Raw genomic sequence first — 23,578 nt, forward strand, 5'->3', positions numbered from 1 at the left:
TCCTGATATCGTTTTTAACACTCTACTTTGCACTCTCTCCAATCAGAATCACAATGGAAACTAGGAGACCAACTCTGAGCACAACAGTCCAAGTGAGATCATATCAAGGCCTTGTAAAGAGGCAGGTGATATCCTTATCTTTACATGTGAAAGTTCGTTTCAGCATTGCAATTATATTTTGAGTTGTATTTGCAATCTTTGCTACATGGTGCCGGAACTCAACTTGCTGTCTACTAACACTCCAAGTTCTGTAGCCTGATCAATTTATTCTAGCATAATCCCACCAATATAATATGATATTAGATATCTACTAATCACACCAAAGTGCATGCCTTAGCATTTACTGACATTGAACTGACACCCATTTTCCCATGCCCACAATTCCAGCCTATTCAAATCATTCTGCAAGTATTGCATATCAGCAAATAGCTGTATGTCACCTATCAAATCCTTCCCAATATCATTAATGTACAGATTAAATAACAGTCAACTAAAGACTGATCCTTGTGGTACACCACTAGTTACCTTAAATCTTACAGACTCACATCCCTCATGTACCACTTTTTCATATGCCAGTCAGCCATCCTCTTATCCATGCTAATATTTTATAATCCAAACCCATATTCTCCAGTTTATGCAACAGTCTTCCACGCTGTATTCTGTCACAAGCCTTAGCAAAATCCAAAAGTGTCATGGTGCATTTATTACCCTTGTCTAGTTCAATGGTAACATTATTATAGAATGTGACCATTCTATAATAATGTTCCCTTAGTAAACCCATGCTGTTCATTGCAAAGTAGAGATTCACTGTCAACCTATTTCTGAATGCAAGCTGCAACCATTTTTCCAAAATGTTCTCTACCACTCCTGAGATACTGATTAATCATTAGTTGAATACATCGGTTCTTGCACCACTTTGCATAGGTATGAATGTGTGTGTGTGTATATATATATTACATATATACACATGAGGATTGTTTGAAAAGTTTGGTAAATTTCCAACAGATGACACAATTAGATCATTCATACCAGTGTCAGCACGTATCATCTTTTTCATGACCCCTGGAAAAATTTTAGAACTGCATCTAAAGCCGAGTTAGATGCAGTTCATGGGACTCTTGCACCAGCATTAAAGAATATTTATTTTTGGATAAACGAGTTTAAACATAGTGGTAAGTTCATTGAAGATGAAGCGTGCTCCAGATGCCCAACTGAGGTCACAATGAAGGAAATGATTGACAAAATCTATGGTATCGTTATGGAAGACTGCCGAGTGACTGAGATGGTAGGCATCTCAATTGAACGTGTGTATAATATCCTGCACGAAAAATTGCACAGAAAAGATGCATGCGCGATGGGTTCCATGATTGTTGACTGTCAATCAAAAACGCATGTGAAAAGACATTTTAACCCAGTTTTTGGTGATGTTTAATCGCAATTTGCAAGTTTTTTTGCGTCAATTTGTGACTGAAGACGAAACTTGGATCCACCACTACACACCTGAGTCCAAGCAGCAGTCAAAACAGTGGATAATGCCCAGTGAAAGAGCACCAAAAAAAGCGAAGACCGTTTTGTCAGCTGGGAAGGTGATTGCCACTGTTTTTTGGGATTCCCAAGAAATTATCATGATAGACTATTTGGAAAAGGGTAAGACAATAACAGGAGTCTATTATGTGTTATTGGACCATTTAAAAGAAGAAATGAAGAAAAAACTGAAGAAAAAAAATGAAGAAATGTTACGTGTGGTCTATTCTGCTCTATGGAGTTGAAACATGGACATTGAAGACGACAACCATCAAGAAAATCGAAGCCTTTGAGATGTGGCTATACAGAAGAATGCTAAAGATATCATGGACAGAAAAAATTACCAATGAAGATGTCTTAAAATCCATTGGCAAAGCTAAACATCTTGTAGAAATAATCAAAAAACGAAAAACATCATATCTTGGACACATCATGAGAAACAGCAAATACCAACTTCTACAGACTATTTTGGTAGGAAGAATTGATGGCAAAGGAACTAGAGGAAGAAAAAGAATATCATGGTTTGACAACATCAAGACGTGGACAGGAAAGAGCAGTGCACAACTGCTCAGATTAGCACAAGAGCGCAGTTTGTTCACCAAGATGGTCGCTGACCTTCAATAGAAGATAGCACAATAAGAAGAAGAAGAAAAAATGGCTAATATTGGCACGCAAAAAAGTGCTCTTTCATCAAAACAATGCATCATCCCACACATCGGCCATCACAATGGCAAAATTACACAAATTCAGGTTCGAATTTGTTCCACATCCACCGTATTCTCCGGACTTGGCCCCATGTGACTTCTTTTAAGCTACAAAAACATTGTTTCTCTAGCTTACGGTTTGAAATGTAATGCAGCTTGTATATTTATGTATGCTCCAGATGATGATCTTGATATGAAGATCGAAACGTCGGGATAATAAAAAGAGTTATTTTAACACGGTTGTAGAATCCATAATTTCAAAAATGAATGCTGATCACCGTGTAACACTAAAAGAAAGGACTAATCTGCACAATTTGATTAGTCATTGTATTTGATTTTCAAATTAGTCATTTGATTAGTAAAGTATATTACAAATCCTACTTTTTAGATGGGATGAAAAAATTGGAAACTCCCTGAACCAAATGTGTACACCTCAATGTAGACTATGTTGAGAAATAAAGGTGATTTTTTTCCCAAAAAATATGTTTAACTCTTATTCTTTTACCAAACTTTTCAAACACACACACACACGCACGCACGCACGCGCGCGCGCACACACACAGTAATCCCTTGATCGATGTGGGTTCAATTAGGGAGTTTTTTGAATGAATGTAGTTCATTAATGGATGCCTAATCTGGGGAAACAGCAGAGACTAAAATTTAGTTAACGTGATGTCTGTCAAATATTGATTTCTTTCAAATAATGTATGTGAAATCAGTCTGCAAAATGAACAAAAACACATATATGCACCACTGAAAGCACCTCAGTTTGTTCCAACGTATCACTGAGCGAATGTTGGCTGTTCATATCCTGCCATTATACGAGGGTGATCTGAAAAGTTCTCAACTTAACAATGAAAAAACGAATTTATAATTTCAAAATTATTTTTATTTTTCAACATAATCTCCCTTAAGACTAATACATTTATTCCAGCGATGTTCCAGCACCATTATCCCGTCCCTGTAGTGGTTCTCAGTAAGATCTGTAAAATACCTCTCTATAGGTGCAATCACCTCTTGATTCGAAGAAAAATGCTGACCAGCGAGGAAGAGGTTTAGTTTTGGGAAAAGATAGAAGTCAGAGGAAGCTAAATCTGGGAAATAGGGTGAATGTTCCAACAATTCATAGTGCAGATCCTTAATTTTCCCATTGCCAAAACACCTTTGTGGGCAGGTGCATTGTCCTGATGAAAGATGATTTTTTCTTCTACAAACTGGGCCTTTTCTCACGAATTGTTTCGTCTAGTCTGGTTAAATGATCGGAATAATATTCCTGGTCATTGTTTTACCCTTTTCAAGATAATTAATAAACAAAATGCTTTAGCATCCCAAAACACCGATGCCATGACCTTTCCTTCTGATGGGACCGGCTTTGTCTTCTTTGGCGCTGAACAACCAGCTTCTGTCCATTGTTTTGACTGCTGTTTGGATTCTGGTGTGTAATGGTGAATCCAAGTCTCATCCATAGTAATAAATCGATGCACAAAATCAGTTTTATTCTTGTTAAAACTCTCCAAGCGCTGTTCAGAGATTTTTATGGGAGTGCGTTTTTGATCTGCTGTGAGCAAGTGCAACACTCATCTTGCGCAAAGCTTTGCGCAATTTTTCATACAAAATATATCTTAAAGTTCTTTTGAAATGCCTATAGTCTCAGCAATCTTTGACTCGCCGGTCATCCAATACCATATCATGCACTTGATCAATGATTTCTGGTGTTGTTACACTTTTTGAACATCCTTCACGTGGATCATCTTCAAGGCTGGTAAGGCAGCCCATTTCTTAATAATCGAAAATGAAGGAGAAGAGTGCCTATAAACTTTTATGAACTTCGAATGAATTTCTTTTGGTGTTAAACCTTCATTTACAAAGAATTTTATAACCGCACGATACTCAATTTTATCCATTTCAAGGGATACAGACAACACTTCTGCTTCAGACAGTTGTATAAAACAAATTACTTGATAGAATGAATTGCAATTTCACATGGATGCTTATGACAGATGTACCAACTTAGAAAAAAAAATCTTGCCAATAGTCTTGCTATCTATGGTTGAGGCTGAGTACTTTTCAGACCACCCTCATATATACAGTACATTTTAAATTACAAAATTAATATCCCTTACTGACTGAATAAAAGAAAGAAAAAATGAATGTGCTAAAGAGGAGCAAAATGTGATTACTTTAGATCAGCATTTCCCAAATGGTGGGTCACGACCCGGCACTGGGTCATGAAAGCTAAATGGTGGGTCGCCTGAAAAAAACTCTTGAAAATCTAGGCGTTTCGTTTTTGGGTTTTCTTTTTTTCACGAAACACTCTAAAATACAAGTAAGTAGCATTTAATCGGGACTAATGAATAAATAATTTAATTAATAGAGACGAAAACCACGCTCTGTCTGCATTGCCATTTCACAAAGACATCCTCACAATACCACTAATGGATTTTTGGCTGTCTTGCCATCAGGAGTACTCAGTTTTAGCAGTAAAAGCGATAAAATTTCTAATGCCTTTTGTCACAACCTATAAGTGTGAAACAGGCTTTTCAACACTGGTTTTTCTAAAAAATAAATAGAGAAACCGATTGGAAGTCGAACCATATTTAAGAATAAAGTTATCATCTTTTCCTCCAAACCTGAAGTTTCTAGTTAACAAGCAACAGCATCACACTTCTCATTAATAAATTACTTGGTTTTAGTTTAATTTCTTTATATTTTTGTAAGAGTAAATGCTTCTTTATTATAATAATAATAAATGAAAACTCTATGAACATTGAAATCTGTTTTATTTTACCTATTGGACATAAAAATTTTAATGGGTCACGAAGATGAAGTATTAAAATAACCAGGCCACGGAAAAAAAGTTTGGGAAACGTTGCTTTAGAAGAACACTTTCAGAAAAATTTGAAGTAATAAAATTATTTGAATGTGGTGACAGTGAAAGAGAAATAGGCTGAATTTTGGGAATGAACTGCAGTAACTAATGCCTTTCAATTTAATGCATTAAATGTGGATTGCAGACTCTGGTTAACAGGAGAAAGATGAATGCTATGATAGAGGTCTATGATATCACACATCACTCATTTAACCCTTTAACTGCTACGGTCGAGTTAACTCGAGCGCGGAAAAAAATGGCGATCTTGCTATGATCGAGTTTGAAGTTTATTTGACTTGGTTTCTGTCCTTGTATGACATCTAAAGAGAAAAATTTGAACTGGTACAACTAATCATATTAAGCACCTCCCTAGCGCAATTGGAAGAATGACGGTACATTGCACCCTTCGATTGGAAAAGGCCTAAGTTCGATTCTCGTCGTGACGGGAGGAATCTTTATATATGGACTTTTAATCGAAGGTGAGTTAGCCAATCTCATACGGAGGTAGCAGGGTTTTTTCTCCCGGAAACTTGGGTTTTTCAATCCTCATACAGACAAATCAGCCCTTCAGAACACAAGCAATTTACAGACAAAAAATACTAGTTGTGGTGGAGGGTGGTAGATGGCATGAATTGTGTACTTCAGATGAAGAAGATCCTGGTGATTCTACATAAATTTATGTGTGCAATTTGCTTAATCAAGTGGACACCCCTTGATTATGCAAATTTTATAAAACACTATTATTACCATTTTTGTGAATGGACAAGTGTATATCAAGAATGTATGATGCTGTCCAGACTTCTTACTTCAGTAAGAATTTTAATTGATTTTATTTATAAATTTTTTGCAAAATTAATTCAGCACATGGGACAATGTCAGTAGAATATAAAATCAACAGTTAAAGGGTTAAACCTTTGAATGGGTGTTATAAGATATCATCTGATGAAATTTTTTGTTATATGGAAGGTGGGGAGAGAACACAGGGTCATTTATTGAAGTTAAGTTTGTTCACAGTCAAAAAAGGGTCAATAGTTAGGTTTTTCTCCTAGAGAGCAGTGAGTGAGTGGAATATTTTGCCTTTTGGGGTATTGAGTGTATCTAGTGTGAATGAATTTAAGGGAAGGTATGACAGCTGGTTGGGGTGATTTATAGCCTCCCTCGATGAGTCCTTGACTCCCTGGAGGTCTCAGATAGTAATAACAGTAAAAAAAATAATCACTAAGAAAAATTTATTTTTTATGCCAATCTTCGATCCAAATTGATAAGACACTATTTTGAATGAAGCAGAAAAATATGAGGATAAAGGTAAAGTTGCATCAACTTCAGTAAGTTTGCAGACCACTAAGAATAGATGAACTGCAATGACTGAAATGGAGTGTCTTATCGATTTGAATCCATAAGTCACCAAAAGTGAATTCCTCTTAGTGCTTCATGCATTAGCTACTGTAATGAAAGAAAATGAAACAGAAAATGATATATAAATCAGAACTGTAGAAACATTTACAGCTAGTTTGAAACTGTTCCAGTTTTAAAAATCAAACAGGATTGTATAATATTCGAATAACAGGTGAATCTACAGATATAGAATGAATCAAAATTTCAACATATTTTGGAGGAAATACTGGAGAAAGGAGATCATAGTAATATATATATTTCATGTTGATGAAACAGGATTATCCAGAAATAAATGCCTTCTGAAACATTTTCTGGTTAAAAAAACATATATGAAGTATCAAAAGATCAAGTAATACTTATCAGGTAATGCTGAAGGGATTTCAAATTGAAACTTATACTAGTGTATCAGACACAGAATCCTAGGGCTATGAAAGGTTATACTAGCAATTGTTACTAGTCATTTAGCATTCAATTAAAACATCATAGTTGACCAAAGCATTTTTTGAAGACTGGTTTACAGACTGTTTTTGTCTATCACTCAAAAATTATTGCAAGAATAATCACCTAATTTTAAAGCTCTATTGATTTTGGATAATGTCCCGGGCCATGGCAACTCGTACAAAAATGTGAACTTTAAGGTAAGGTATAATTTTAAGGTATAAGGCAGGGATTGGCAACCTTTTCAGACTTGCAGGCCACATTCAACTTTTATTTTTAACAATCGGGCCGCAAGGGTTTAATTAAGAGAAAATAGTGAGTGAAAAAAATACTTAAGTTATCAATTTTTATTATATCAGTTTTAAATAAAAAAAAAACATAAATATTTAAACTACGAGATATGAAACAAGCATGAAAATAGAACTCAATGAAAAATTATCGCATAAAAACAAAGTAATATAGTTTATGCATCACAATATGTGTGTGTGTCTCTGCTTAATGTGACTTTTGTGATTGTTTTCCCTTAGCCAAGTTATCTATATCCACTTTATAACCTGAGTGCAAATTCGAATCAAAGCATGCAAATGTTCATCAGTCAGTCGAGAAGAAAATTTATTTTTTCTAAAACTCATGGCATAAAATGCTTATTCACAAATATGTGTTTCCAAATGCAACTATCATCTTCTTTGAGAAACTGATTAATCCTTCACATTTTTTTGGTAAGCATTGATAAAATTTTTGGATATTTTCTAACGAAAATAGTTCTTCAATGTTTCATTGTGTTGTAATTCCAAAACTTCCATCTGTAGTTGGTATGGTACATCATCAATGTTGACATTAAAAGGGTTCAAACATAATCGCATTTCGATGCTATTGTTATGAAAATCAACAAGATTTGTTGATTTTCATAAAATAAACAACATTTGTTACACGGGCGATATCACGAAGTATAGGTATAAAATTATTTTTAATTTATTATTCATATTATAAAATGTATTATTTAAATAATTAAACATACCGACATAAATAATTCAACATTTTCATAAAGATGGCGGCAACAAAGGCCAACAACAGAAGATTACCTCTAGTCCCATCAGCGTAGCATTGCCGATCGCCAACAAACCAAGTAACATCACGAAGTGCTGCAGCTATGAAACCGAAGTTAAAGAAAGAAAAAAAGGTATATTGTGAGATTTCTGTTGTAACTGGCTGCATACTTCCTGCACGAAAATAGATGAATCGGCAAAAAAGCTTTTCACCGATCTCAACCAGCCCTACTTCTGTACAATGTGCCTCCCTTCCGTAAAACAGCTACTAAACTTAGGCAAGAGAGCTGAAAACCTCGAACAACAGCTTGATACCATGATAGATATTTTCTCCTCCAAAATCAGAAAGTTGGAAACTAAGCTCGAGATACTCGACGACCAGCGCCCGATCGCAAGTGCACCCATACCAGCTAATGAACTTCGTGAACTAATCGCATCTACAGTTCGAGTCGCTCGAGGCCGAAAATAGGAGACTCAATGCCGTTATCCTGAACTTTCCGATGGAAAACGATGAATCCTTAAAAGAAGACGTCGGCAAATTAGCAGGAGAATGCAATTTTGATCCCAAAAATATTGTTAAATGGCATCGTTTCGGACCCATGAACAAAAGAAAGGACGGAACGAACTTTCCACGTCTCATGAAAGTGACCTGTGACACACCAACAAACACATCCAAATTTATAACGGCGATAAACAACAAGCTAAAGGACATTTTTCCCCAGTCGCACATACGTGCTCAACCTGATTTAACCTTTGCCCAGAGAGAACAAAGATGTCAACTCCGAAGACAACTAGAAGAAAAGCACCAAAATGGAGACAACAGTTGGATGATAGACTACAAACAAACCAAACTAGTGCAAAAACCAAGTGACTCCACTAGTAGCCACCAAGGAGACCCAGTATGCAGGTACTGCACAGGAAAAGTGCAAGACCCTTCGGTCAAATTCATGCCTCACAGAACCTTGCATATCCACTTCACCAATATTCGTGGCCTCAATTCCAACCTTAATAGCGTTCACTACCATCTACAGTCTGCCAAACCACACACTCTTTTTAACAGAAACTCAAATCTCACCTTCCTCCAGCACTATCCATCTCAACTTACCTAACTATACACTATCTAACTCCTTTCGATCCAAGGGTGGCATCTGTGCATATATCTGCTCTGACATACCCTGCCAGAGAGTACACCCTAGAATCGCCCAACTTTGACCTTCTTTGGCTAAAGCTATCCCTCCCCCACTCAGTCAAATTCATCTGCTGTCTCTATCACTCTCCTAATACCACCAATCATTCTGAGCTCCTTCATTTCCTCTCCTTAAAAGTTGATTTTCTCCAGTCCCACTCTCGAAATCATCTTCCTGGGTGATTTTAATGTCCATAACACCAACTGGCTATCCTCTTCCAGTTGTACAGATCCTGCAGGTAGAGATGCTGAAGCATTTGCCATCACTAATGACCTTACACAAATTGTTCAAAAGCCGACCAGAATACCAGATAACCCGAATCACTCTCCCAAACATCCTAGATATCTTCCTTACTAATGACCCCTCCAAATATGCAGTGAATGTAGTGAGCCCCCCCCCTGGGTAATTCTGACCACAACCTAGTGCTCATCTCCTCCCCCATGCAACAATGCTTACACAGTCACTCCCACACAAAAGCAGTTTGCCATTATAACAGCACCAAATGGGACAGTCTCTGAGTGTAGTATTATGCTACATTCCCATGGTTGGATTATTGTTTCCTTCCAGTCCAAACATATGCACCGAACGTATCACCAAACTAATCTTCACTGGCATGAAAACATACATTCCCCACACCTCTAACTAAATCCTGGTTCTCCAAAAAATGTGCCAAGGCGGTACAAATGAAAAATCAGGCATACCATAACTGACTCAAATCAAGAACCCCATCCTCCTTCAATGCCTATACTGAAGCCCAAAACAGATGCAAGAAAATTATCAATGCTTCTAAAACAGAATTTGAACAGGCAAAATGCAGGAAGCTTGCAGCCTGTCCAAATGGCAGCCATGCCTTTTGGTCTCTTGCCAAGGCAATTGGTCATAATTTTTGCTCTACACTACTCCCACCTCTATCATACCTAGATGGCTCAATTGCAACATCACCCACAGAAAAAGCTAACCTCCTGGCTTCACACTTTGCCTCCAATGCACACATAACTGACAATGGAAAATGCTCTCCAGTCATTGAAACTGCCAAACATGCAATGCCCCCTGTATCCTTTTGCCAAAAAGATATCATAAACCTGTTGTCTAAATTAGACACAAAGGTCTCCTGGCCCTGATGGCATTCCTCTAATTGTCCTGAAAGTCTGTGCAACAGAACTGACTCCTATCCTATGCCATCTGTACACACTCTCTTACTCCACTGGTATATATATCCCAAAGCCTGGAAACTGGCCCACATTCAACCCATTCCTGAAAAGGGTGACAAATCACTGCCATCTAACTACTGCCCTATCTCATTCACTTCAGTCCTATCTAAAGTGATGGAAAAAACCATCAACTTTCAACTCCTACTCTACCTTGAAGGTGCCTAACTATTAAGTGACCACAGTACGGATTCCATCGAAGCCGATCAACAGGAAATCTACTCTCATACATCACCCATCGCTGGACAAATGCCAAGTAGTTGCACTTGATATCTCTAAAGCCTTTGACTGGGTCTGGCACAAAGGCTTACTAAACAAACTCCCATCATTTGGACTGTCTCAGGACTTCTGCAGATGGATTGCCAGCTTCATGTCTGGACGAACACTATGTGTGATGGTAGACGGCTCCCTATCCTCTCACCATCCAACTAATGCTGGGGCCCAACAAGGTTCAGTTCTCTCACCGACCTTCTTCCTTCTATATATCAATGACCTACTTCAGTTGACCTCTAACCCAATACACAGTTTTGCAGATGACAGCACATTACACTCCTCCCTCTCATTTGACAAACCCTACTCTACACAATTCACTTCAACCCACAGAACATCAACCACCACTGCCCTTAATTCTGACCTCCAAGTCATTCTCCAATAATCCTCAGATAACCTCGTCAACTTCAATGCTAGCAAAACCCAATTCTGTCTTATTTCTCACAAAAAAGAACCATTTCCCCCAACATTGTTTTTGATAACACTCAAATTCCCAGACAAGACATGATCTCTCTTCTCGGAATTACCCTGACACCAAGCCTCTCCTGACATAAACACATCACAACCAATGCATCCTCAGCTTCCAAAAAACTAGGTTTTCTCTTTCACTCAAGACGTTACTTCACCTCTAAACAGCTGTTAACATTATACAAATCTCAAATCCACCCAGCTATTGAATACTGCTCTCACATTTGGAGTGGGGCTTCTAAAAGTTCCCTCAAAATAATCGACTCAATACAGAGGAGAGCAATTAGATTGATAAATGACCCATCTCTCACCAACTCACTCCCCTCACTTGCACATACACGATTTGTATATTCTATAAATATTTCCATGGAAAATGTTCATCTGAAACAGCATCAATAATTCCCCCACTCTGTACTAAACCCATTGAAACGTGTACAGCTGCCGCCCAACATCCTTTCATAGTATACTTTGAAACCCTACAGAACAAGTTTCTTTTCCTCTTCCTTCATCCTTGCTACTGCGGTACTGTGGAATAGTCTTCCCCCTAATGTATTTCCCAAAGAATACAACATACAGGCTTTTAAACCATATGTAAACAAGTTTCTCTTTTCCCAACCAACTACTCATATACAGTACTAACGTAATATAGGTTGACCAGCCAACCTCTCGTATATGTGCCCAACATAAAAATAAAAAAAAAAATCAAATGAGACAGGTCTTCAAATAATCTCATCTTATCTGCACTGTTAGATTTGGAAATACTGTTAACTTGCTGAACTTGAACTAGAACAGGATGCAGAAATAAAAGGTACAACAGATTCCTTTCATCTTTGTACATCTTCCACAAAATTTGAGCTTTGTAACATTCCTCAGTCACACTCACGACTTCGAAGTGAGTTTTTAATTCCAACCACTGGCTGTGAATTCTGTTTACTGCATGTTTTCAATGGAGAGCCACCTCATTGCACAGTTGCTTACAATTTTCAGAGGAGTATCATTTTTGTTGATAGTTTGATAGAGCTCTTTGTATGCTGCTTGTCTTGAAGAATGTGAAAAACACATACGTTTCAGCAACTAAAAATTCTAATTTTCTTGGGAGAGATTCTGCACGAGTGTGAGACATTGCCAGTTGCAATGAATGGCATACACATCTAAGGAGGGAATATATGCCTTCAGTTGTTCATAAACACCGTTATTGACACCACATAACACTGGTTGTTCTGTACCGATTGCAATGAGATTTTTAATGTCCAGTTTCTTGGTCAAGAACTCTTTTTTCAATGCAGCCACAATACCACTTTTCATCATAATTTTGTTGAATTTCTTGCTATAATAAATGATGGCAATTCCTAAAATCTTATTAACTAATATCATTCAATTCATCTATTAGCAAGCAGAAATTTCCATCTGCAATATCTGCAATTAGATCTTCAAAATGCTCAGTTAGAATATTATTTACAATTGCAGAGCGCTTGGTTCAGTGCATTTTTACTTTTGGCATAATTTGACTGTTTGGATGATATTTTTGTGAAGATCTACTAGATGATGATAGCTGTTCAATGATGAGTGAGAACAAAGAAATGATGCTAAACTGCCTTCAAAGTTTTCACTGTCTCATCAGACTTCTTCACAAGCATATCTGTAATTGGAATAGCCTTGTATGGAACTGCAGCAAGATGTTTCTTAGTTTCACTATGTTTTACAAGTTGACAATGTTTAACAGCTATATCACATCTGCAAAACTTATAGTGGCCTTTTGTAGCATCACCCATTTGCAACCATTCCCTCCTAAAGTTTTGCTCATAAGCATTATTTGTCTCTTCACTCATTTTTCATTGCAGTAAAGAGTATGCAACTCTTTATTGCAACGAATTACTCTGTGCAACACAGACTAACTTGTAGCGGTGCTATCAACTTCAACGTGGCAAAATGGCAGACTGTTGGGCCATGTGACTGACTGACTTCATTGTGCATTTGAAACGTGTATGATACTCACACCAAACATACAATACAATTCTTTATCAAATGCGAACATCTGGAAAACTTTTAAAACTATTTCTTTAAGAGCAGTTATAAAAACAACTAAAACGAGCTGAAACAATTCTGAAAGAGCTAGATTAAAATTTTTGGAGCTAGGGAAGAAAAAAAAGAAGCCAGATCTACCTCCCAAAAAAGCTAAATTGGAAATATCGATTGAGGAGCAGAATTGAGGTGAAAACAGGTGACTAGTGGTGTGCCGCAAGGTTCAGATTTGCTGCTTAATTTGTATTAACTGATATAAGAAATAACCTGAAATATTCAGTTGTTTCCTGACAATGTGAAATTATGTAGAGTAATAGTTAATCAAGGCGATGTGGAGAGCTTGCAGGATGATTTTAAATAGGCTGTCAGTATGGGAAAAAGTTAATGGGTGTTAGCTTAATGTTGAGAAATATAAAGTTATGCATTTTATGATAAATAAATTGCAAGATATGTAATATGCTAACCACTCTCCAGCCAAGTGGCTGCGGGTTTGAATCCCACATAGGCATGGATGTTTGTTATGTCCTCTCCCAATATGGACTGGGTAACCATAGGAGTAGTAGACCCAAAACCTCCCACAATGGGAGAGGCCTTCACCCTGCAGTGGATAGAAAAATAGGCTGAAAATTTATATTTTTTTTTATATAAAAAAAAAAAAAAAAAAAAAAAAAAAAAAAATCAGCTAATGCCTTTTTATTCCCATATATAGGGAGTAGGCAAGGCCGTTTTTTAGCCCTATCTAACTTTTGGAGACTGAGTGGGCAGTTCAATCTCCACTGGTACTGAACCTAATCAGAGATAGCTGGCCCAAGGCTATCACTAATTAAGCAGCACGCAGTGAAGAGAGATGGCTCAACAAGTGCCGCCATCTCGTGGTCCCTAACCCTAACATTCGTATTTAATGTCTGAAATAATGTGGGTTCTACGGTCGATTTTCTTCAGTTTACAGGACGAAAAACCCGAGTTTCAGGGAGGAAAAACCCACTTGCCCATGCCAGAGATCGACTAACGCGAGAACTGGTCAAAAAAAGGCTTAGAAAAATTTCTTCTAGTCGATGACTAGATTCGAAACCAAGAAGTCTTCCTTCGTGCAGTTAAGTGCCGTGGTGTGCAAACACCACATCCATCCACTGAACTACACAGGCTGCATGTGCACACACACCGATGCAAAGTAGTGCAAAGACCGATGTATTCAACTATTAACTAATCAGTATCTCAGAAGTGGTGGAGAACATTTTGGAAAAACGGTTACACCTTGCATTCAGAAATAGGTTGACAGTGAATCTCTACTTTCAATGAACAGCATGGGTTTACTAAGGGAAGGTCATGTTTTAGCAACTTGGTCACATTCTATAATAATGTTACCAATGAACTAGACAAAGGTAATAGATACCCATGATACTTTTGGATTTTGCTAAGCTTGTGACAGAATACATGGAAGAATGTTGCATAAACTGGAGAATATGGGTTTGGATTATAAAATATTAGCATGGATAAGAGGATGGCTGACTGACATATGAAAAAGTGGTACATGGAGGATGTGAGTCTGCATGTTGTAAGGCAACTAGTGTTATACCCCAAGGATCAGTCCTTGGTCCACTGTTATTCAGTCTGTACATTAATGATATTCGGAAGGATTTGATAGCGACATACAGCTATTTGCTGATTATGCAAAGATAGGTAGGGTGAGCAGGAATGCTAACGATATGCAGTACTTGCAGAATGATTTGAATAGGCTGGAATTGTGGGCATTGGAAAATGGATGTCAGTTCAATGTCAGTTAAATGCAAAGGCATGCACTTTGGTGTGATCAGATAACAAATGTCATATGATATTGGTGGGATTATGCTAGAATAAACTGATTAGGCTACGGAACTTGGAGTGTTAATAGACAGTAAGTTGAAGTTCAGGCCCCATCTAGCAAAGATTGGTGCCTGAACTTTCAGCATTGCAAATATAATTGCAATGCTGAAACAAACTTTCACATGTAAAGATAAGGATGTCATCTGCCTCTTTACGAGGCCTTGATAAGACCTCACTTGGACTACTGTACTCGGGTCTGGTCTCCTGTTTTCCATTGTGATTCTGATATATTGGAGAGAGTGCAAAGGAGAGTGTTAAAATGATGTTAAAAATTATCAGGATAATGGAATACTGATTATGAAGTCAGATTGAGAATTTGTAGACTGCAGACACTAGCAAACAAGAGAAAGAGGGTGATATGATTGAGACTTGCAAACTTCTGAAAGGATCATACAGGATTTCAATTGATGGAATTTTTCAATTTATGGAGGGTGGGGAAAGGACAAGAAGGTATTCTTGGAAGCTGAGAATGAATGCCGCAAAGAAGGGGGTGAGGGCTAGATTTTTCTCTGGTAAGTGATTGGAATGGATTGCCATTGGATGTTGTGTGTGCAAGTAATGTGAATGAATTAAATAATTATGATAGCATGTGTGTTTAATATGTGGCCTCCCTCGATGAGTCTCTGACTCCCTGGAGTTCTCTCTTAATAATAATAACAATAATAATAATATTTGAGCATTTCTGGTTGAATATCATCTACTCCAGCTGCCTTTGCTGATTTCAAGTTTTTGATGGCTTTTTCTATCTAAATCATTATTATGTACTTGTTTTGAAAGTTTTCTACTACTGTTCTGTCATTGATTATTTAATTTAACAATCTTTCAAAGTAATTACTCCGGGCATCTAGGATATTTTTATCTTTGATTTCATGTCAACTTTATAATTTCTGGTTCCCTTTCCTGATATTTATCTTCTGTATTCTTACCAAAGTCTTCCAATTGCTTTTGTTTCACTTCTTTTGTACATAGCTTAGCTCTCTCACATTTTCATCTGCATTATTTTAGGCCATCTGCTAACTTATTTGCTAGGAACTTGCAGTATGCTTTTTTCTTTTCAGAACTGCTTCTTTAACATTCTGTGTCCACCATGGCATTCTTATTTTTCTATTCTTGCAGAAAACTGCACAGAGCTGAATCAATCAAGGTTTTTTTTTTCATAGTCTGCATTGAAGTTTCATTATTTCTTGAATAATATTTGTGCATTTGAGTTTACAGTTCACCTGAACTTTGATATGTATTCCTGATTGCATGCCTAGTCAGTGTTTTTTTATCACTGTGCTGTCATCACTGCTAGTTTCATTTAGCAATTTTTTGAAGTAATTACTCCATACTTCAAGGATATCTTTTTCTCCAGTTTTCATATCACCTTTGTAATCTCTAATTCCTTTTACATCCTCCATTTCTGAGCTTCTTCAACAACCTCCAGAATATCTTGCCACCTTCTTGATATTTATTTTCTATGTTCTTACCAAAGTCTTCCCATGACTTTTCTTTAGCTAGTTTTACACAGTGTTTAGCTATCTTACATTTGTCTCTGTATTCTCTAAGAGCACAAACTAACTTATTTGCCAGGAACTTTTGATATGCTTTCTTCTTTCCCTTCACTGTTCTTATTTTTCTATCCTTGCAGACCCTCACCACATGTCTCTCTGGCAGAATCAATCAATGTTTTCTTCAGAGCTTGCCACTGAATCTCCGGTTTGATTCCTGTTCTCAAACTTTATCAATTTTCTTGGTTAATGTTTGTATATCTTAGTCTCCATTTAACATTCGAGAGCTGCTCAACTTTTATTCGTTTTAAAACTTTCTTATGTGTTCTTCTTTTCAATATGAAATTCAATTTTATCCTGCTTAAGACTAAATGGTGATCACTTCCAATTTCAAATCCTCTGTACACTCTAGTGTCCTTCACCAGAGAGAAAACATCACTATCAACAATAATATAGTCAATGAGACTTTTCTTATTCCTTGCCTCTTCTCTCCATGTGAATTTGAGCACATTTTTATGTTGGAACATGGTGTTAATAATAACCAGTCCATGTCCTGAGCAGAAATCCAACAGATATTTGCCATTATTATTAGCTTTGCTCTTTTCTCCAAATTTTCCCAATATATTTTTGTATGTCTGAAAATCATTTCCTACTCTGCTATTTAGATCCCCGACAAGGACCAATCTTTCATTTTTCATTGTATCAGTTGCTTTTTCTAAAGCCTCAAAAAATTCCTCCCCTTTTTTGTGCCTGTGGGACCATAGGCACAAATAAATCTCATTGTCCAGTTTCCCATTCTGATATTTGTCCACATCACTCTACGTGAGACTGCCTGCCATTGAAGAAGATTAGCCTCGTATTTAGTGTTGAATACCATGGCTACTCCTTCTTTTCCTTGATTGTCACTGCCTGAATATAACATTTTGTATTTATTGCCCAGAAAGATCTCACCAGTTTTGGTCTTTTTTGTTTCAGTCACCCCCTATTATGTCGATCTGGTACTTACCTAATTCCTCAGCTAGCTCCATTTCTTTGCCATTCAGGCTTCTTATGTTGATAAGAAGCCTCAATATCACCGATCTTCAATTCTGGTGATATTGAGTTGGGGTGTGTTTTAGGATTTGTTCCAGTAGCTGACTTTTCGCTGTTCGCCCTGATTCCCTGGCAAAAATAACGGAGGCTTGTTTAACTGGGCGACACCCTAGTCGGCATGAAATTCTATCATGTTGTATCATAATTTAATATTGTGGTTTAAGCTAATAAGAATACAATTTGGTCGGCTAAATCCCAAATTGCCAGCCCATCCTCGTTCGTTCAGTATCCAAGTAGATACCTAACAGGGTGCACCACGAGAAGGTGAGGATTGGACAATAGGTCAGAAGCCATGGTCGATTCTCACATTCCTTTAAAAGCTATGTGGAGGTCTCCTGTCAGTTATACAGCTTTGACCCTTTAGCACCCCAACAATAAAGTTAAATGGTGTAAATGAGACATTATATCAAGTAATACATAGTGTTTATTTAAACTGTAATTCAGCAGTTAAAACTGAAGGAAGTATAGGAAGATGGTTTGATGTTAAATCTGGTGTCAGACAAGGGTGCACATTATCTCTGCTGTTATTCGTTATCTATATGGATCATGTTATGAAGGAAAGTGATATTAAATTTGATATTAAAATTGGTAACATTAATCTTAACTCTACTTTATGCAGATTCCTGACTAAATTAAATAACTGTTGTAATAAATTTGGTATGAAAATCAACATTAAAAAGACAAAGACAATAAAAATAGGCAGAAATATTGAAAACATCAGCTACATCCTAAATGGAAAACTTATAGAAAAAGTAAAACATTTCAGCTCCTTAGGCACAATTTAGTGAAGATGGAAAATTAAATTTGGAAATAGACAGCAGAATTAGCAAAGCTGGTATGGTAATAAGTCAAGTGAATAAATTTATATGGAGTAAGGGACAAATTAGTGGAAACACTAAATTAGCTGTATACAATACAGTGTTCAAACCAATTTTAATTTATTGATCTGAGAGCTGGGTTAGAAATAAAACATTTGACCAAAGACTAGAGACCACTGATATGAGGTCCTGAGAAGATTAGGGACGTGAACAGATGGTATCAATAGCAATATCATATTAAAAATAAGGATATTAGGAAAGAACTTAGTATTTTTAGAATCCAGGAATGTGTTAGCAGAACTAATCTCAGGTGATATGGTCACTTAAACAGAATGGGAGAGGAAAGATTAGCAAAACAAGTGTTCTCTGCCAGGTTGGCAGATAAAAGACCCAGAAGAAGACCAAGATATATGTGGATTGATACAGTAAAAAGTGCCATAGAAGACAGAAATAGAAAATCTGATAATGTTGAAGATTTTCTATTTCTTGACGGGTAACAGATTGATTTGGAGGAAAATTGTAAATAGGAATTTAGTAATGATGTAAGTTTTTCATGTAATACTATCATATCCTGTACACCACTTGAGGATACATGTCAGGAATTTGATATTGATTATTATTATTATTATTCATTTCCAAAGCCAGTGACAAACTTGAATATTATGATGGGAAACATTTTCGCTTTCTTGTATAAAGGTTACAAGAAAATAAAAGATAAGACAGCATCTTTTGTGCCATCACGGGTATAACTGAAAAAATCTATAATACACATCGAAAGGTTTACATTAAAAAGATACTCCAATGTATTATGCCTTATTCTCGTGGAAAGGCTTAGACGTTGGTTATGCATTTTCACTATATAATTTAAGGAAATTACAACGTACTAGAATATACATTAAAATAAATTTTAACATACTTCAATATTTTAACATTTTCAAGAACTTAAGTAAAAGACACGTGCACGCAGGCACAACAAAACAGTAAGTGAGGAAGAAGAAGTAGGAAGCTATTATTTTTCCTAAAGTCATGATGGTGCCCCCTAGCGGGCAATGTTGGTATTTTTGAGAGATTGGGCTGAAGGTCTTCTGATGTAGGTTTCCCAAATTTGAGGCAGTCTCATGCAGCCAAATTTGTTGAGGTTTGGATCGTTTCTTAGAACTGAAGCTGATTCCATGAAAAGCCTTTCATATTTGTATTTGCTACGGTATATTATCCTGGCTTTCTTCCACCATATTCTATGGCAGGTATCCAGCACATGGTCAGCAAGACCAGAGTGGCTGTATTGGTGAAAACAGATGTAGTCCTTGTGTTCTGAAATTCTGATATTTGTTGTCCTGCCTGTTTGGTCAAAATAGGACAGCTTACAGCTGCAAGGGACCTGGTAAACACCAGGTAGGTCTGGGGGGGGGGTCTTTAGTAGAGCAGATAAGGGATGCCAATTTTTTATATGGTCTGAAACACGAAGTTACATTATGTTTTTTTAGGATTTTTGTGATTTTTTCCGAGGTGCCTCAGATATAGGGTATGGTGATGGATTTAGAATAATCCTTGTTGTGAGGGGGGGGTGGCGTACTGGTTTCAATTTTTTTTGGATTTTTTTTTTGGGGGGGGGGATAGCCATTGGCTGAGAAAGTGTTGAGAATGTGGTTTAGTTCTGTGGTTAGGGCACTGTCATTTGAACAGATAAGTTTAGCCCTGTTGTGTAGTGTCTTAATGACTCCATATTGTTGTGAGGAGGGGTGGTGGGATTGTTGGTGAATGTATCTGCCTGTATGGGTGGGTTTTCTATAGACTGAGAAAACCAAGGTTCCATCAGGTTGGCAGGGGTGACTAGTGTGTCTAAGAAAGGAAGGCAGTTGTTTTTTTCCTCTTCCAAGGTGAATTTGATTGTGGGGTGTTGGTTGTTTAAGTGTGTTAGGAAGGAGAGGAGTGCATCAGAGCCATGTGGCCAAATAGCGAACACATCATCAACACAGCGAAGCCAAACGGTTGGTTTTTGTGGGGCAGAGTTTAAGGCTTTCTCTTCAAAAGTCTCCATATAAAAGTTGGCCAAGGGTGGGGCCTGTGTCAAATTTAAGTACTGTTTCTCTTCGCAAAAGGCACTCCGTATTTATAACCGTGCCAGCCAAGCTTTACTCAGGGAACAAATTGCTACTACTTGCCGTTTCCAGAATGATGCTAACTTAGCTATCCAGGCACTCGAAGATGACCTTTCATGCACCTTAAGCCACGAAATTTGGTCTATGTTATACGACATCTCGTGCACTGCAGCGGAGAAAGAATTTAGAAAAGTATGAGATCAACACATAAAAAATTTGAAAAATTAAAAAAGGACTCGATCTCGAAACCGCAACTTCCTACCAAAACGGTAGTTAACCTTTCGTCATTTAGTGTGAAACCCGAAGCACTCGACGGCCTCACACGTGGACACAACTTCACCATTGCACCCAGAAGAATACCTGCTGAGGATATTATGATATGAATTGAACGCGGGATACGACACCTTCCAAGCTACATCGCCAACAATATTAGACTGGATGTAGCTTGTGTTCTGACCAAAGCTAAACCACCTAAAACCAACATGCCCAGTAAAGAAATTAAATCTCCATTAGAATTAAAGAAAAACATGAAAATAATAATCACCAAAGCTGATAAAGGGAATGCCACAGTATTGCTTAACCAAAAGGATTACACAGGTAAGCTGAAATCTCTATTGTTAGATCGGGGCTACTTACCTCCCTATCAAAACTACAATCCCACCAACTCACAAATTAGAAAACTCCACAGGCTCCTTAAGAAGGTCACTTCTTGGCCTGTGGAAATCACTAACAAATTAAAACCATTTAACTCCATAACCCCCCCCCCCCCGTATTTATGGACTCCCAAAAATTCACAAGGAAAATGTGCCATTATGTCCCATAGTGGATGGTATTGATTCCCCCACATACAAATTAGCTAAACATTTGGCCAAAGCGGTCTCACACTATACTGGCAACACACCTTCATACATAAAAAACTCAGCCCACTTCAAAGCCAGCATAGAAAACTTCACACTCAAACACACTGACAACATAATGGTCAGTTTTGATGTCTCCTCCTTATTCACAAATGTCCCACTCAAAGAATCCTTAGAGCTAATCCAAGCTAAATTTCCTCCCGATATCACAGCCCTATTTCAGTTCACAATGAACTCAGGCTATTTTGTTTGGCAAGGAAAATTCTACAAACAAATAGAGGGGACAGCCATGGGTTCTCCACTCTCCCCACCCTTGGCCAACTTTTATATGGAGACTTTTGAAGAGAAAGCCTTAAACTCTGCCCCACAAAAATCAACTGTTTGGCTTCGCTATGTTGATGATGTGTTCGCTATTTGGCCACATAGCTCTGATGCACTCCTCTCCTTCCTAACACACTTAAACAACCAACATCCCCAGAATCCAATTCACCTTGGAAGAGGAAGAAAAAACAACTGCCTTCCTTTCTTAGACACACTAGTCACTCGCCAACCTGATGGAACCTTGGTTTTCTCAGTCTATAGAAAACCCACCCATACAGGCAGATACATTCACCAACAATCCCACCACCCCTCCTCACAACAATATGGAATCATTAAGACACTACACAACAGGGCTAAACTTATCTGTTCAAATGACAATGCCCTAACCACAGAACTAAACCACATTCTCAACACTTTCTCAGCCAATGGCTATAACCCCCCCCTCCCAAAAAAAAATCCCAAAAAAATTTGAAACCAGTAACCCCCCCCCCCCACAACAAGGATTATTCTAAATCCATCACCATACCCTATATCTAAGGCACCTCGGAAAAAATCACAAGAATCCTAAAAAAACATAATGTAACTTCGTGTTTCAGACCATATAAAAAATTGGCATCCCTTATCTGCTCTACTAAAGACCCCCCCCCCCCCAGACCTACCTGGTGTTTACCAGGTCCCTTGCAGCTGTAAGCTGTCCTATTTTGGCCAAACAGGCAGGACAACAAATATCAGAATTTCAGAACACAAGGACTACATCCGTTTTCACCAATACAGCCACTCTGGTCTTGCTGACTATGTGCTGGATACCTGCCATAGAATACGGTGGAAGAAAGCCAGGATAATATAACGTAGCAAATACAAATATGAAAGGCTTTTCATGGAATCAGCTTCAGTTCTAAGAAACGATCCAAACCTCAACAAATTTGGCTGCATGAGACTGCCTCAAATTTGGGAAACCTACATCAGAAGACCTTCAGCCCAATCTCTCAAAAATACCAACATTGCCCGCTAGGGGGCACCATCATGACTTTAGGAAAAATAATAGCTTCCTACTTCTTCTTCCTCACTTACTGTTTTGTTGTGCCTGCGTGCACGTGTCTTTTACTTAAGTTCTTGAAAATGGCAACATGACGTTGCCGAAATATTGAAGTATATTAAAATTTATTTTAATGTATATCCTAGTACGTTGTAATTTCCTTAAATTATATACTGAAAAAAAAAAGTATTATGCCTTAATTGTGCATGTTTTTCTGAATGGTATGCCTGTCTTGCAAGATGATAAACCTAAATTTCCAGGACTTGACTTAACTGAAGCCATAGTGAATGATGCATTGGTCACAGACTGGTGCCCAAAATTTATTCTTTCCTTCATTTGTCTGTATAATCAAAATTATTTTACTTCGAGCTAGTTGCTTTAACAACTTTGTTAAATAAATGCTAATCACAAATCAAACTGACAGAAAGAGAACTAAAACATATATAGACATACCTGTGTATGTGTTCTTCCTATTTTAATTATATCATTAAATTCTTCACACTTTTTGTTTAGAGCTTCAAGCAAACAAGAGAGTGCTGGTAAAAGAGTTAATTCAATTTCCATAGCAACTGCTATATGCATAGCTGTTGGATATGTATCATTAGAGCTCTAAAATAAAACAAAACAAACAAAAAAAAATCAGAATATATTTATGTGCATAAAAGTGCATTATTTTAATAAATCATAAAAATTTAAAATACCAGGAATGTGAGATCACTTAACTTTTAACTGCTGAAATCTGAAAATCTGTAACACATACAAAATTAAGATAAAATCATATATGCCAAAAAAGTTATTTCCCTTCAACTTTATTTTTACAATTACATGAATTCAAACCAAATGCAGCTGTTAGCCATTAATTTATATGAAT

The 23,578-nt window shown here is 37.3% G+C and overlaps 1 protein-coding gene across 1 annotated transcript in view; it reads right to left on the bottom strand.

Moving 5' to 3' along the window:
• The window catches only part of LOC150102454 (fumarate hydratase, mitochondrial-like), a 182,460-nt gene that overhangs the window by 67,733 nt on the left and 91,149 nt on the right, over nucleotides 1–23,578 (bottom strand). The window contains exon 5 of the mRNA XM_090399629.1: nucleotides 23,161–23,316. Coding sequence (XP_090255755.1) covers nucleotides 23,161–23,316 — 156 coding nt within the window. The remainder of the gene's footprint in view (nucleotides 1–23,160; nucleotides 23,317–23,578) is intronic.

This window comes from Typopeltis vanoorti, chromosome 10, assembly GCF_054136105.1.
Source record: "Typopeltis vanoorti isolate ZY-2024b chromosome 10, IOZ_Tvanoo_1.0, whole genome shotgun sequence".
Lineage (NCBI taxonomy): Eukaryota > Metazoa > Arthropoda > Arachnida > Uropygi > Thelyphonidae > Typopeltis > Typopeltis vanoorti.